Below are 16,121 nucleotides of genomic sequence, written 5' to 3'. Positions count from 1 at the left end.
GAAAGCTAAAATACAAAGGGAATTTCTCTCACCTCGACATTGTTTCACAAATTCCAATGTTTTACCAAGACATGTCTGTGTGTATGCGGGACAAAGAGAGAGTGTTTCGGGAGGAGGAGAAAAGAAAATGAAATTGAGAAAAAAGAAGAACCACATAGACTATCGTTTAAAAACTGATATAGTATATTTCTATTTATAGCTAGGGTATTCCTAATCTATTATTTCCTCTATTTTTATTTATTTATTATTTTATAAAAAAATATTCTATTTTATTTTTTAACAAATGAATAAATCAATTTTTTTTTATTTTCCTTCAAACTATTATTTTAGTAAAGTTATTTTTCCTTATTTATTTAATTATAAAAATCTTATCATTTATTTTAAAATTTTATTTATGTTTAACTATTTTTTTTAATTTATTTTACGAAAAATAAGTTACCATTAGTATGATAAACCTACGTGTCTTTGCGTGACAATTGTAATACGGTAATGATATTCTCATGTTTATCTTAACAAAGAATAATGAAGTTCCATAAATTATTGTGTTGCTTACATGGTATGTATGAAATATTTTCACTACAAGCTAATAATTGTGGGCTATTTCTAAGGATTTTAATTATGGTTGGCATGAGTCTATCTTTTTCTGTGGGAAGTTTGTTGCGGAGAAATAAACTTTTCATCGAACTCACTTGTAAACATGACTGAAATGTGTGCTAACGACTTAAATATTTCTGAAAAAAAATCATTATCAAAACTCTTAATTTTTGATGTGATTAATTATATTTGGCATCACATGCAATGCATATATTTACATATAATTTAACTTATTGATCTTTCGAACATTACTTGACATCCAAACAAAGAAATATAGATATCGAACACCCCGCATATATTTACATTTAATTATATTTGACAGGACAAACAACACCCGTGCATATCCTTCCCTTTCTTTGAACATTTTCACTTCCCACCCATCTTATTCGCTTAAAAATATAGAACACATATAACACTGTGCAGAGACTGAAAAGGGAGGAAAAGTTAAAAGAACAAAAAAAAACTGACTTGAATGATAGATATCGAATTTTAGGATAAAGTAAAATCAAATGATTTTCAACGAAAAAGAAAAGTAGAATCAAATCACTTTTACCTCTCATTAGCAATTACATAATTATTTCCATCTTTTTCAATTGCATCCAATGTATCTCAGCCTTCCCCATTCATGTGTCAATTTTTTTTGCCGTTTACTAATAATTACTCTCCATTGAGCCATTTATTACGAAACTATGATTGCACCTTATCTTTATATTATTTACCCTTTCTTTGACCAAAGGGACAAGGAGGAGTGCATAGGCCTCCAACCTTAATTAGCTTCGGTGTTTATAACGCTTTATTTCTTATCATTTCATTTCTTGATATAACCAAAGATTTTTATTATGCAGCACGGCTGGTGGATCAATTAAAATAAAATTATTTGAGTTTAATTAATAATCTTAAATATGACTAAGTTATGTTAAATACTTGAAAGGAAAATTTTATCATTTATAATAATTTTATTTGTTTTGAACATGATTTCTCTTAAAAATAGGGTCCTAAAATATCCATTATGCAATTTACTTATATATAAGGTTAATACTAATAAATTAATAAAAATAATTTAATTAAAACAAACAAATATAACATTAATTCATCCAAATTCAAGTCATAAATAAACAAAATTACAAAGATAGTCATCCAACATATCAATTGTTAAAGTTAATGTTTTAATTGTCTAACAAAAACTTTAATTAAAGATTTAGTATTTTCACTCTCTATATTATTTCATATTAGAGACTTAAAGTATTAGTAAAAAAATATAATTATTTTTCACAAAAAATTATATATATATATATATATATATATATATATAATATAATATATACAATATATATATACTACTGTTTTATAACATATTATTTATTTTATATATAGAGAGAGAGAAATGTATTTTATATGAGGGTGAGATGATTAAATTTGGATCATATAACTAAGCATGGACGATTAAAATTTAATCTTAAAAAGTCATGTGACTTTTCAAGTAGCCACATCACATTAAATTTTAATCTTACATATATAATTATATAATCCAGATTTAATTATCTCACCCTCATGTAGAATATATTATAATACTCATACTCACGTAAATTTACAGATATATACTCATCCCAATATTATGAATAATTATCCGTCTTACTTACAGATATTTTTGCAAATACTCATATTATCCGCATATACTTTATCATACTTAATTCTTGAAGAGAATACATGTGATCTAGAACTAAGAAAAAGGACATGCCATCTCACTTTGATGGTTTTGGTTTGCCACATTTTCATCATGATGCCTTCACTTTGCCGATGATATATAGATAAATATTGAAGATATGTTTTGGGATTATGTGACCCAAAAGCCTAAAGTTTCGATTAGATAAAATAACATGGGTTGAGGGAAAGAAAGAAGAAGAAAGAAACAAGGAAAGAGATTGAAAAAAAAATACGGAATCACAAGAAACCACACAATTTGTATGAGAGATAATTGAGCCTAACAAAGTGAGTGGTTGGATCAGTAGTCGTATCACTCTTTAAGGTGCTTTATTATGAGTTACAAATTGTGAGGGAAAATGGGACCCTCCAGTGATTGTAATTGAAGCTTCCTTTGTTTGCTAGCTTGTGCGATAGACATACTAAGTGAGCTTTTCAATCAGAGCGCCATTAAAGTGTACAAAATAAGCCGCTTTTACTCAGTGGCCTGCTTTCAAGTTCCACCTTTCAATCAAGATACATGAGGAATTCACCAGGAAATAATAATTTGTAAGAAATCAAAGTAATTAACCTCTCTTCCAGATGCATGCACAATTGGACAAATCCACTTATTTGTCCAATATATAGAGATGGGCAGTAAATGTAGTAATTGAGTAATTGTAACAAGATAGAATTGCTTGTGATTCGTGTGGTGGAGTAATCCTCTAAATAAGTTTCTGCTAACAATCTCGACATATCATTGGTGTCTTGTCTGTTAGTATAAAATGTCTACCTTCTCTATTACTTTTTAATCACAATATAATAGAGATTGGCAAAATAGGTCCACAACATAAGTTGTCTTAAACTTAATGGACAATCCGTTTATCACTGTTGTTACATCAGGCATTTGTCTAATTGTACGAGCAAATCTTGCGTTCATTTTTTTGTGTACAAATGTTCTCTTTCAGTCACCTTTTTCATCTTCCTCATCATGGCAAAGACTAAAACCTCGGTTGGGACAGTATATAATAGTACAGCAACTTATGTGGTGAAACTTAAGCATATTGAAGTTCAATGTGATAAAGTATATCTTTGAATGTATTTCACCTGTAGCCCATATCCTAAGTTAAGGCTTTAAAATATAGGAGCATTTTTATTTTTAACTGCAAAGGTACATGTAAGTTTTAAATGGCAGTCGACTTGTGGGTCACAATCTTTGACATTATGGAAAGTTACAGACAAATGCAACGACAATTGCGGCCACGATACAATTGTCGTCAATTCAAAACCAGAGGTTAAAATCGCGATCTCAAACCATTTTTTAAAACTATATGTTTAATCTTATGAAGTTAAATTTCAAGATAAGTACTACTAGATCTAGACTATAATCCACATGGTGAGCCCAAATGGTTATGATTGCCATCAGAGCAGACAAAAAACTTTATGACTATACACACATATAGAAGAATAAGATACTGTTCGTGCATCCACTACATCAATTGCTGTTAATAGGTCAAGCGATTCCAAAGTTCCACACAGTTGTTCCCAAGTCCATTTGCAAGATACTATTTCATTTATGGTTCAAATTCTTAGTCAGCACGGATACTCATTAAGATAAGCCTGTTTGTTGGGCCAGGCCACACCCTCTTGCTTTTTATTTTGGCTCTTCCTTTTTCTCCTTCTTAAACTTGAGAGATTCTTTACAAAGTCTAGTGAGATTTATTAGGGAGGCAAAAAAAAAAAAAAAAAAATTCTTGGTGAAGTGACCGGAGGATACAGCCAAAAATGATTTTCATCTGACCCCATTAAAGGTCATTGCATATCACACCAATCACCTTAAAAGATAAGAAGATCGCCCATTAAGCAAACAGTGTCCATGAAATGGGAAATAAAAAGCTCACAAAGCAAGGCCCAAGCATTAGAATGGTTTGTAATTTGTGTTGTGTGTGCATATGGAAAGTTACTACTATTCTGGCTGGCCTCTGGCTCAATTCAACTCTGCACCAAACAGTGATCAATTATCTCCTTTTTCAGTCCCAACAACAACACAACAAACACTCCCTCTTGTTGCTACTTCAACTTCTGACCGTGCAGCAGCAGCCTCTCTTCAATTTGGTGAGTTCCCTTCGTGGCCTGCCCCCATTGCAGCAGAAGATAGAGCTGCAAGTGCTTCCAAGAGCCACAGCCAAGCAGAGAAAAGGCGCAGGGACAGGATTAATGCACAGCTTGCAACTCTCAGAAAACTCATTCCCATGTCTGATAAGGTAATAGGAAAAATAAAATAAAAATCATGATGTGTTTCTTTTAATAAGTAGCATAGTTACTCCTATCAAATATACTATTTTTAAAATCTTGCATACTGTTTTAGACAAGAAGCAAAAAAGTGGAATTGGTGAGTTACCTATTCTATGATGTATAGGGTATCATTAAGGTAAATTAAATTAGATTCGATGTAATAATTTAATATGATATGATTGATAAAAATTGGCGTTACTTTAGCATGCGATCAATGTGATTAGAGGTTTGATCCTCATGTCCACGCATATAGAATAACATTTGGTAGGACTTGGAGAAACTAATTCCTTAAATGCATTTTAATATTTCGAGGGATTAATTTCTGACTCTCAACCATAGATACCTTGGGTTAAAAACAGAAAATAAGATTTGATCCAGTGTAAATTTGTGGCATTTCAATGTTTCTTTTTTCATGATAGATAGCACAGTCCCTTTCAATTCCATGAATAGCTTTACTAGGTTGTATGATAGGCCATATAGATTTCAATTCCACTAACTTGCCCATCTTTAGTAAAAAAAAAAAAAGAAGAAGCTATGAGAAAAAAGAATTATAGCATGAATAGCTTTACGATAGGTTGTATGATAGGCCATATATTTCAGTTCCACTAACTCCCCTATCTTTAATAGAGAAAGAAACTATAAGAGGTAAATTTATGTGGCTGCAGATGGACAAAGCAACATTACTAGGGAGTGTGGTAGACCATGTGAAAGATCTAAAGCGAAAAGCCATGGATGTCAGCAAAGCCATTACTGTTCCAACTGAAACTGATGAAGTAACAATTGACTACCACCAAGCTCAAGATGAAAGCTACACAAAAAAAGTGAACATATTAAAGGAAAACATCATAATCAAAGCTTCTGTTTGCTGTGATGATCGACCAGAACTGTTCCCTGAGCTCATCCAAGTCCTCAAAGGGTTGAGACTTACAGCAGTTAAAGCTGACATAGCCAGTGTTGGTGGCAGAATCAAAAGCATATTGGTTCTTTGCTCAAAGGATAGTGAAGAGAATAATAGTGTTTGCCTTAGCACTCTCAAACAATCACTTAAATCTGCTGTGAACAAAATTGCTTCGTTATCCGTGGCAACAAATTGTCCCACTAGAAGTAAGAGGCAGAGGTTCTTCTTGCCTTCTCATTACGTACAATAATTCATTGCAATTTTCTTTTTCATTTTTGTTTTTAATTCTTAGAGGGGTCGTGTCAGTAGCTCAAATTATTGGTTTCATTTTTCAACATTTGTTTACCGGTCAGATATAAAACTAAGGAAAGCTTAAGTGTTAGTTTTGTGCCTCCAATTATGGTAGGTTACGCTGAAATTAAAAAGTAGCCGGTTAAGCATATTCAAAGACCAATTCTTATGTTACTTCCAAAATAGAAACATGAGCTTAATTACCAATTTATGCAAGAAAAAGGAGGGGGATTGAGACAAAATCTTGGTAACTTTCTTCGTTTGGATTTTATCCAATTAGAAGGATAATTGGAAAAGGAAGAATCATGAACAATAAACAATTACATTGATATACACATTGAAACAGCGGAAAAATACACTTTTCAAAGCAAAAATATTAGAGTAACTATGCTCTAACTTTTATTAGAAAGTCCGTCAAATTCTAACTATTTCTCAAACACACTATATCCTCCCACAGGATTAAATTATGGTGACCCAGTAAATCAAATATTAATTATTAGAATAAACTTTAATATTATCTTAAAATTTATGTTATGACTTAACTCAACTTAAAATAATATTACTTAAGTAACCGAAAATTATTCTTCACTTATACGTACTACTTTAATTATTTAATTAGTGAACGTGAGATTTACAACAATACTTTATTCTTATTTTTTTTTGGTAGATACTTTATTCTTAAACCATACTATGTGACTTTTAGAAATGATTTATGGTGTTGGAAAATATTGACACGTCTAGTCGAGTAATCTTCATTGTAGTGCAACAAGTTGTTCCTGTGTGGGGCCCAATATTCTCTGGTTATTTATACGCAGAAGCAGCAGATGATTTATGAGATGCAACAACCAGTGATACCATTGTAAATAAGAACCAAGGCCATAATTAGATTAGGTTTAATTTTTTTTTTCCTATAATTTAATTGTGGTGTTTTTAGTCCTTATATTTTATATTTTAATTTTTTTTTAATTCTTATATTTTATATTTTAATTTAATCAAAATATGAATAATATTATTAATTACAATTAACTACAAAGATATTAATAAATAATTTGTAATAAAAAATAGTTAATAATTTATAATTAATTTGTAATTAATTATTTTTATATATATTTTTATAATAAAGACTAAAAGGTAATTAAAATAAAGACTAAAAAAATCTCTTTCAAATTATACAGACTAAATGAGAATTAAATTAAAAATATCACTTTTAAACTATATAGACTAAAATGTACGAATTATAAGACTACAAACTAAAATCATAAGACTATAAAGAGACCAAATAAGTAATTTAGTCATTCCGTTACTATGCAACAAAAGGAACATTTTATAAAATGTTCTTTTGAAAATGATTTATACGGGAAAAAAGGTAATCGCCTGTTGCAATGTGTTTTTTTCTCTTTTTGTCTTTAGAATTGTGTTATTTTTTAGAATTGTTTTTTTTTTCTCCTGAATTTTTTCTCTTTTTGTCCAAGCCTTTCATTCACTGAATTGAATCTCCATCCTCAACTTCCTTCTCCTTTCCTTTATACATCAATTCTTTATTAACATCACTTGTGTATTCAATTACTGTTGAGCACTTCTCCCGATCCCACCAAAATAGACTTCTTCTGAATTGCCACAATTCTAACTAACTACTCCTTGGTTGTAGTCAGGTACGGTTGAATTTGTTGAATCTCTTTCTATATCAAATATTCAAATTGCCCGTATTCTTTGGAACATGTACCTATTTTCCAATCTAAAAGCACTTTTTTTTTTAATAAATATTATTGAAAAGTATACTAGGAACAAGGATGTGTTAACTTGTTTTGGTCATATGAGAGATTATGTAAATTAAAGAAAATAATAATAATATGAAATCAATTTCAATATATCGAATCAACTATGTCATACTAATTCTCCAAAACTGGTGATTAATGAGAACATATACAAAGAATATATAAGTAAGCACACGCACACAAGTGTATGGCTCGACATTGTATAGAGCAATACTTCTTTCGACCCAACTTTATTATTGTTCTAGCTTTCTCTTTTTATTACAAAAGTAATATTTTTTATAGTATATTTTATTTGGTTTCAACATAATTATTTCCAGTAAGTATAAAACATATATACACGTAGTGTCTACCATAAACCTATAACTGTTTTACAAATTTTAATTCTCAAATTATTTTTTTCACATATATCTCCCTATATTTAAAATTACTATATTAGATTCTGATGAGAAAATTTATACTTAGAACATATTTAAAAGGCATTTCATATTACACCTTACATTAAATAAGAACATTTTGGACTAAATATATTAATATTTTATCCTTATTAAATGCAAAAGGCGAACATAAAAGACTGAGTTCCACCTAAAAAAAGGTGATCATCCTTGTTAAGAGTTAAAAAACATGTATAAGGAATTATGTTAAAGTATTACATTTTCATTTTTTTTTCAAAAAAGAATGAAAAGTTGATTTATTTTTTGGGCTTGTTTTTAAAAATATTTTTAGAAAAAATGTTTTCAAAATTTTAAACAAACATATTTTCACTCTTATTTTTTGTTTTCTTAAAAAAAACATTCAAATCAAATGTCACCTTATTGCAATAATTTTTCATTCTTGCTGCATGGTCTTGTATATTAATTTGTAGCATTGGATATGTTATTCGTTTATCATTTATTTTGTTTTTTTTGGTGTTTTTTTATTTTGTAAGACAAAAATATAAAATTACTCTTGTATAAAAAAATATTTAATTTAAATATATTAATATTATAAAGAGATTTTATATTTTCATTTAATCACAAATTATTATAGATATATAATATAATTTGTTTTTGTAATAATTAATTTAAAATCCATACTTATAATTCCTTAATTAAGGATATTTATGTTTTTCATATTCATGTCTATTTTCTTTCTTTTCACTTTCTACGTAACCATACAAAATGAAAGAAAAGTTTTACCTTCTTTTTTTCAATTTTTTTCTCCTGCCAAAAACCTAAAAAAAATATCTTACTTTCAATTTTTTCTCTCTTTTCATTTATTTATTTTCACTTTCTTTCATTTTACTTTTTTTCTCAAAACCAAACACATTCTAAAGGCTATCATCACCTAATATGATCACAATTTGAAAAGCTTTTTGGGGCTTTCTGAACAATGTAGGGACTATTTAGAGACAAATTACTCAATTAGGATACTTAAAAAAATGAATTTTTGACTTAGACTGGTCTTCGTTATATGAAAATCCACTTTATTAGTAATTATCTTGAATATTGCACGAATATATTTTAGGTAATTGAAAAAAAAAGTTAAACTCATAGTACTAGCTAATAGTAGGAAATTTGAACAATATGCATAGGATTCTAATATAACAAAAAAAAAGTTCAAATTTAAAGAAAAATGTGTGTAATTAATTTAAATAAATAAGTAAAAAATATATAAGAAGTTTAGATTTAGAGAGATTAAGATAGATATTTTAAAAATTAAATAAAAAATAATCTGAGTATAAACATTTATAATTTTGAGAAGAAAAAGGGAATTTTTATAAAAAAAATTCTAAAAGTAATTAACATGAAAAGGTTGAGATTTTAAGAAGAAAAAAATATAAAAGAAAATTTGAAAATAACTAATGGTTTAGAAGAAGAAAAAAGCACTAAACGGTGAAGCAGGCACCATGTAAGCTCAAATTTATAATAATGCACTCAATTTGTGTGACAAAATGTGACGAAAGACAATTCTACTTAACTTTTTAGATGATGAACTACACATGATGACTTGAATTGGTCTTTTATGAGTGATACCATTGCCATGTCACAAAAGCTTCCAACACTTCATAATCATATAAAGCTAATAGGTGAATATTCTATGGTCGAGCTAGCAAATTATTGATCAAAATAAACTCTATACAGTTTTTTTTAGAACGAATACACATTTCTTTTATTTATATTAAAGTCAAAAGTATTAATTTTCAGTAAGTTATTCAATCAATTCATACTGAAAATTAAAATCAATTCCAGTAAAAGGTTTATAATTAATTAATTTAAAATAGATCCATATATTATTTCAAAATATCATGGAGGTGGTACCCAATGAGGAAGGGGAGAAAAAAGCTCATGAAATACAAGGATAGATTTCTCAATCAAGGGGAGGACACTATTTAGTTGAGGAAGGAAATGGATGATACTCCTAAATCCTAACTAAGAAATGCTAAAAAAGATATATGATATAAGGAGGTAAAAAAGGATGTAAAGCCTTATGTTAAGTCTAGAGGTGTCCCTTATAGATAAGGGATAAGAGAGTGGGACAGAGTCATTTAAGAAAACAATGACAATAAAGAAACTGGGCAAGAAGGTGAATTTAAGGGTTCATGAAAACAAACTTCAGAGAAGACAGACCAAGGGGGTATGATATCAAAGAATGAATAAACTATCATATATCATTATCTTGAATTCCATGAGATAAACCATGCATTATTTTCAAGTAATGCTATCATATACATGACAAAGGAGTCTCTGTACCAAAGAATAAATTATCTTTTAGAAAAAACTAGCCTATGAAGGTAAACAAAACATATCTATTCTCAAGTCCACTCCACATCTCCTACCATCATTTAATCTTACGTGAAAAAGTAAAAAAAATAATTTTCTTTTCTTTTAAAATATCTTTCATTTGAAACTTATTATCATAAATAAAAGAGTCATTCAAGATAGAAAAAGAATTAGACGAAAGAATAATATTTTAGGAAATAACATAAAATTAATTAAATTTATTTATATTTAAGTACAATAAACAATTTCATTTATTTACTTTTATATGCAAGTTTCGGAAGAGTAGTTTAACTGAAACTTTTGCTTAAGCTTTGCACAACATTTATCTTTTCTTCTTTTGTCTTGCAACAAAATATTGAACTGATTAATTCTTCAAGGAGAGTTCTTCTTGTCTATGTCATGATCCCGGACTTCTTTACCCTTCCAAGAGGTGTCTATCACTTCTTAGAGATATAGGAAGTGATAAGCTTTGTCCAATACCAAAAAGGACACCTTAAGTTAGTATTCGGAAAGTTGTTATCCTCTTTCCTCCACTAAAGGAAACTCCTCAACTTTCATATAGATACATAGTGCATCTTTATGTAATAATTTATTCGTTAAAATATCATAAGAAAGACAAAAAACATGATGAAAATGTAGGTTGTTACAACGGCCTCACGCTTATGGTAAATATATATAGCCGCTCTTAGCATGTTGGACCTGGAACTTAGCGCGCATAAATGGGTTTAGTCATTGTCACAATGATAAAAAAAAAAAACAATATATGGAAATTGTTCGTAAGGTTCACGACATCTTTGGAGCTTAGAATGAGAAATCTTTCCTTCTCATAGAATTTTTAGCGAGTTTAGTTAATTTTTATATATTATTAGTGTAAAAAATTATTAGAAACTATATAAATATAACTTTTAAAATAATTCTTACAAAAGTCCATAATCATATTATAAAAAAAAACTATCTCATTGTTAATTGACACCCAAAGAGAAAAAGAAAGAAAAACATAGATAAATAAATAAAAATAATAGATAATAATAAAGTCTTTAACATATAATAACCTTTATATAGCATCCTTTGTTATCATATATGACAATTGGTAACCAAATAGATGTATAATAAACTTCGATCAGTTCTAATTAAATTTATTTTTAACCAGTATAAGAGGACAACCAATTATTGACGTTGGTGAAGAATTGAATCGAGTAATTTAAAGTTTGAAAACTCTTTCAAACTGGAGCATGTACCATATGCATGTCTAACTGCACCAACAACTTACAGTTGCAAAACCCCCCACTTTGCTCCTCTCATTTACTCATCTAATTCCCTCTCTCCCAGTCCCATGCCATGGTCCAACTACATATAACCACTCTTAAATATATTATAACCGATGGCAGTTACACCTTCATGTTCATTTTGACTTCCCATCAGTTTAGTTGGTCTCCCTGACTACGTCAAGATTATGATAATAAATAACAATTAATTCCCGTTATAAAACAAATAAATAGAAAGTCAAAAATTACATTTATAGAATGAGTACTCCATCCTAACTGCCACACTCTTGGAAATCATCATCTCTATCCAACTACAGTTAAAAACAACACACATTTTAAATTAATGAAACAAACCGTGAGACGTTATAAAATAATGACGAAAGAATCATAACAGGAACACCATCAAACAAACCACCTTCCTTGCTAGAGTTTCTAGGAAAAGGCGTTATTTAAAAGAGGAAGTTATAACTTCCTCCATTATTAATTAATCTTTTCTCATCACCCACTCTCTTCATAAACCCTCAATACTCTCGGAGAAACCTAAGTCCAAACCAAAAACACCCACACACCAAGAGGTCGTGGAACAGATTGGAACCAGAAACCTTCCTGCATTTGTTAAGTTCAAAAGCCGGTTATACTTTTAAGTTTTAAGGTTCGTGCCAACTAAATCATTTTTTCATTCATTTATGATCTAAACAAGAAAACAGATCGCACAAAAACATATATTTAACAGGCACCAACCTTTGTGTCTTTTCTCTGGCATTTTCTCGAACAGGTGAAAGGCGATGACGACGATGACCGGCGGCGACAATCGCGTGAAGGGTTCTTGGAGTCCTCAGGAGGATGCGACGTTGCTGAAACTGGTGAATGAGCACGGGGCACGCAACTGGTCCGTCATAAGCGCCGGCATTCCCGGCCGCTCCGGCAAGTCGTGTCGTCTGCGGTGGTGCAACCAGCTGAGTCCGGAAGTGCAACACCGTCCGTTCACTCCGGCGGAAGACAAGATGATCATTAAGGCGCACGCCATTCACGGAAACAAGTGGGCCACCATCTCACGCCTCCTTCCCGGCCGCACCGACAACGCCATCAAGAATCACTGGAACTCCACCCTCCGCCGCCGTCGCACGGCGGAGCAATCCTCCTCCTCGTCGGCGTCTCCGCCGGCCAAACGACCCTCATCCTTGTTTGACACGCTTCACCCTCTAAAAAAGCAGTGCATTGAAAAGGAAAATGAGGAAGAGAGTCCCGTTACGACGTCGTTGAGCCTTTTCCCTCCTGGGGAAAAATCAGAGGAAGAAGAAGAGGAGGAGGAGAAAGAAGAGTTTGCTAATCAAAAGGTTTCGGATCAGAATTACTTTATGCAGATGATGCAGCGGATGATAGCGGAAGAAGTTAGGAATTACATGGAGACTTTGCGCAATTGCTCCCTTGAGCCTGGGTTAGATCTTCTTTCTCCGACGCTTCCAAAGTAAATGATTCTATTTTTCTGACAGTTTTTGGAGTTACTTCTTCCTATGATCACAGTCTTAATAATTCCTTAGTAACATTCAATTTATTCGGCGGTTTAAGATTAGGTTGATGAATAATTAGTCAGTACAATGTGAAATTTTCTGAAACATCTCAAAAGAGGATTATACGATGCAAAAATATAAACATTCGTACCAATTTGAGATGGATTTTGAGAGGAAAGGGAGATAAAAAGGAAGAAAAAGAATATAGATACATGGAGAAAATACATGTAATAAAGTGATAGGTGAAAAATGATATATTTAATCTTTTATTTTTTTTAAAAATGGTTCAATCTGATTATTCCATTCATTGGAAATTAATAATCTCAAAATATCGTACAAGTTAAAAACTGTAACAAAATATGTCTTTTAAATATCCTCTTCTTCCTTTGCAAAAGATGACTGTGACAACCTCGTCGACAACAACCACCAACCACCACAAGCCACCTTCCTAGCCCGTGTGGATTTGAAAGGTAGGAGATACAGCGACACATGTTGGAGGGCGGAGAGGCCCAAGTCGAAGACCTTGAGGTCACAGTGAGCGACACCATGGTAGTGGCAAAAGCAAAGCACGGATGAGCTACACAATGTAGTGGCATAAGACGAAATGAAGATGGAGCCAAGGGAGGATTGAAGAGAGACCAAGAACAGGAAAAAAAAACTTATATTTTATTATAATTTTTAGTCGTTAGTATCTTTATTTTATTAATGATATGTATAAGGATTATTTTAAAGTTTGAATTATTTAACAAAGATACAATATTAAAATAAAATTTTAAAAAATAAAAGAACAAAATGAAAATAAAATAAAATAAAAAGTTAAATAGATCATTTCGCGTAAGTGATATAATAGAGTAATGATTCATAAGTATTTTACCTAATAAACATTAAAAATATCAAAGAGTATTGTTAGAATTCTTCTTTCATGAGTTTCATCAATTCATATTATAGGAATAAAATGAGAGGTTTTTTTCTTTCTTTTTAATTATAAGAAACAGAGATCACTTTTTAAATATATTAAATATTATTCATATATTTACAGAGAGTTCGTCTTCTTACTCTATGTTTTATTGGGAAAGGAAAAAATTAAATTATTTTATAGTAACTCCCTATAGTTTAATTTTTTTTTAATAAATACCTTATAATTTAATTTATTTTTAACTAAAGCTTAAATGCCAATGTCCATTAAACATTACTGAGTTAACATTGTTTAGATGGAATTAACGTATAATTATCAATGTTAGGCTTCTCATAATTAAAGATTTGCATAACCATCACATGGTTCGCCTCAAATTTATCCTGGTCCTAAATTTACTAAGTGATGACAGCATTATAATATCCTATATTGACTTGTATCCTTTATGGTATATTTGGATGAAACAAAAGAAATTAACGAAAAAACAATACAGAACATGGTATATTTTTGTTTTAAGTTAGGGATAATTTTTTTAATATGTAGAAATTGAAGACAAATATCAAAAGTTTATAATAATTCATACAACATTTTCAATCAATTGACTTACATCATTTGGTGATTGGAGAGAATAAAAAAGAGAGAAGAGTGAGAGAGAGAGAGTTAACTTCAACAAACAAAAATAAATAAATGATTTTTTCAACTCTTCTTTCAATTCAAATTTTAAATTTCATTTCTTAATTTTTCTCTGTGACTCCAAACAGACCATTAGTTAATAATCACATGAAATTTTGACTATATTCTTTATAAACCCTCCAATGAAAAGAAATTTGATTTCTACTTTAATATTTAGAAATTAGAATTATGAATAGAAATTAATTAGGGTTTTTGTGGATAACCTTGTTCTCACTTGCAATTATTTTCCTTAAAGAGACTGTTATTAAGAGCCTAAGAGGGCTGTGGTTAAGAAACCAAACCAGACTTCTTATTAAATGTTGGTAAAATAATAAGGTTTTTTTTTAAGTTAAAGCAATAATTTAACAAGCGTGCAATAATGGAGTTTAGAAATAAGGGGAAATTGAAAAGTAAGGAGTAGGATTTGAAATAGAATCGCAAAAAATAAAACACTTAAAAGAACCAAAGGAATACACCATCCCAATTTCTGACTCAGGTGACCTTTGTTCGAAGGTAAAAATATTGCCTTCTAAAAAATGTTACAATAGAAATTAAAAGTGAGTTAAATTACAAATTTCTATGTGAATGAAATTTTGGTATTTCTCATCAACATTATCATCAATGACACTCCATGATGTTTTTTTTAATATTGCAAAAATTTATTTTTTTAGTATTTACAACTTTTCTTATGAACAAACATAATGTGCGTGTTTGCGCATTTGAAGTTACCATTTTTTGCAAAACCACACTGTTTTGTTACCAATATAATAAAATGGTAAAAGACAAAAAAATGGAAACTTTTGACAGTAAATTTCACAAAAATAAAACATAATAAGTAAAATGTGCCAAAATTAAAAACGTTAAAATTCACAAATATAAATAAATCTAGGTGGTAAAGTGATAGATTTTACCATTAAGCCTTAGTAATTATAATATGAATTTCAGCCTTACATTCCAAAAACATCATAAGAATTGACGTGTAAATGCAAATCGCAAGTTCTTATTAGGGAGGTTGATATAATAAGGGTTAAAAAAGTAAAGAAAGTTTTTACCTTTATCTTATTTTCGAATGGAACGCTGACACTACTGGAATCCTATATTGTAATTCGCAATGATGAGCATTGCTATATTATTTAGTTGAACACTAAATTTATGTTTTCTTTAAAATAGACTTCCAAATCAACAAAAAAAGCTGAAATCGTCACTGGCTTTAATTCCTAATTTCTCAACGATATGTATCAATCAACAAGCTTTTATGGGTCAGCATATCATGTACCCGATCATATTTCATAAATGGTGTTTAACAAATACTAGGAGTTATGAGATAAGATTCCAAGTGGCAATGCAGCAACAATTTTTGAGAAAATGTCAAACAAATACTATCCAAATCATCCTAAGCAATTGAAATTTTCCTTATCAACAAAACAATTGAACGGATTAAGCCTTCAGATCTAACATTGGGGGATAA

General features: G+C 30.0%; 2 protein-coding genes and 1 long non-coding RNA gene across 4 annotated transcripts; 2 read left to right on the top strand and 1 right to left on the bottom strand.

Moving 5' to 3' along the window:
* Positions 1-4,059: 4,059 nt before the first annotated feature.
* LOC114383678 (transcription factor bHLH51-like) lies at positions 4,060-5,849 on the top strand. Its single transcript, XM_028343403.1, has 2 exons — positions 4,060-4,538; positions 5,235-5,849. The coding sequence occupies exons 1-2, from the start codon at positions 4,227-4,229 to the stop codon at positions 5,715-5,717; spliced, it is 795 nt and encodes a 264-aa protein (XP_028199204.1). The 5' UTR covers positions 4,060-4,226; the 3' UTR covers positions 5,718-5,849.
* A 5,791-nt stretch (positions 5,850-11,640) lies between these two features.
* Positions 11,641-12,779, bottom strand: LOC114384345. The gene is made up of 2 exons (XR_003660652.1): positions 12,299-12,779; positions 11,641-12,163 (listed from the first exon to the last, which is right to left on the bottom strand). It is a non-coding gene; the product is annotated as an uncharacterized LOC114384345 (long non-coding RNA).
* Positions 12,077-13,820, top strand: LOC114384344 (transcription factor MYB73-like). Of its 2 annotated transcripts, none has more exons than XM_028344004.1 (3): positions 12,077-12,209; positions 12,333-13,025; positions 13,464-13,820. In XM_028344004.1, exons 2-3 carry the CDS (start codon positions 12,343-12,345, stop codon positions 13,465-13,467), a joined length of 687 nt encoding a protein of 228 aa, XP_028199805.1. In that variant the 5' UTR covers positions 12,077-12,209; positions 12,333-12,342; the 3' UTR covers positions 13,468-13,820. The 2 variants fall into 2 exon arrangements, with proteins under 2 accessions (XP_028199805.1, XP_028199806.1); XM_028344005.1 differs by having other exon boundaries at positions 12,333-12,995; positions 13,464-13,819.
* Positions 13,821-16,121: the final 2,301 nt, after the last annotated feature.

This window comes from Glycine soja, chromosome 14, assembly GCF_004193775.1.
Source record: "Glycine soja cultivar W05 chromosome 14, ASM419377v2, whole genome shotgun sequence".
Taxonomy (NCBI): Eukaryota; Viridiplantae; Streptophyta; class Magnoliopsida; order Fabales; family Fabaceae; genus Glycine; species Glycine soja.
This window is presented reverse-complemented; position numbering and strand designations above follow the sequence as displayed.

Excerpts from the sequence above, each read along its gene's own strand:
- LOC114383678 (XM_028343403.1), top strand. The coding sequence starts at position 4,227 with ATGGAAAGTTACTACTATTCTGGCTGGCCTCTGGCTCAATTCAACTCT. Across the intron at positions 4,539-5,234 it reads TCATTCCCATGTCTGATAAG|ATGGACAAAGCAACATTACT; the intron begins GTAATAGGAAAA and ends ATGTGGCTGCAG.
- LOC114384344 (XM_028344004.1), top strand. The coding sequence starts at position 12,343 with ATGACGACGATGACCGGCGGCGACAATCGCGTGAAGGGTTCTTGGAGT.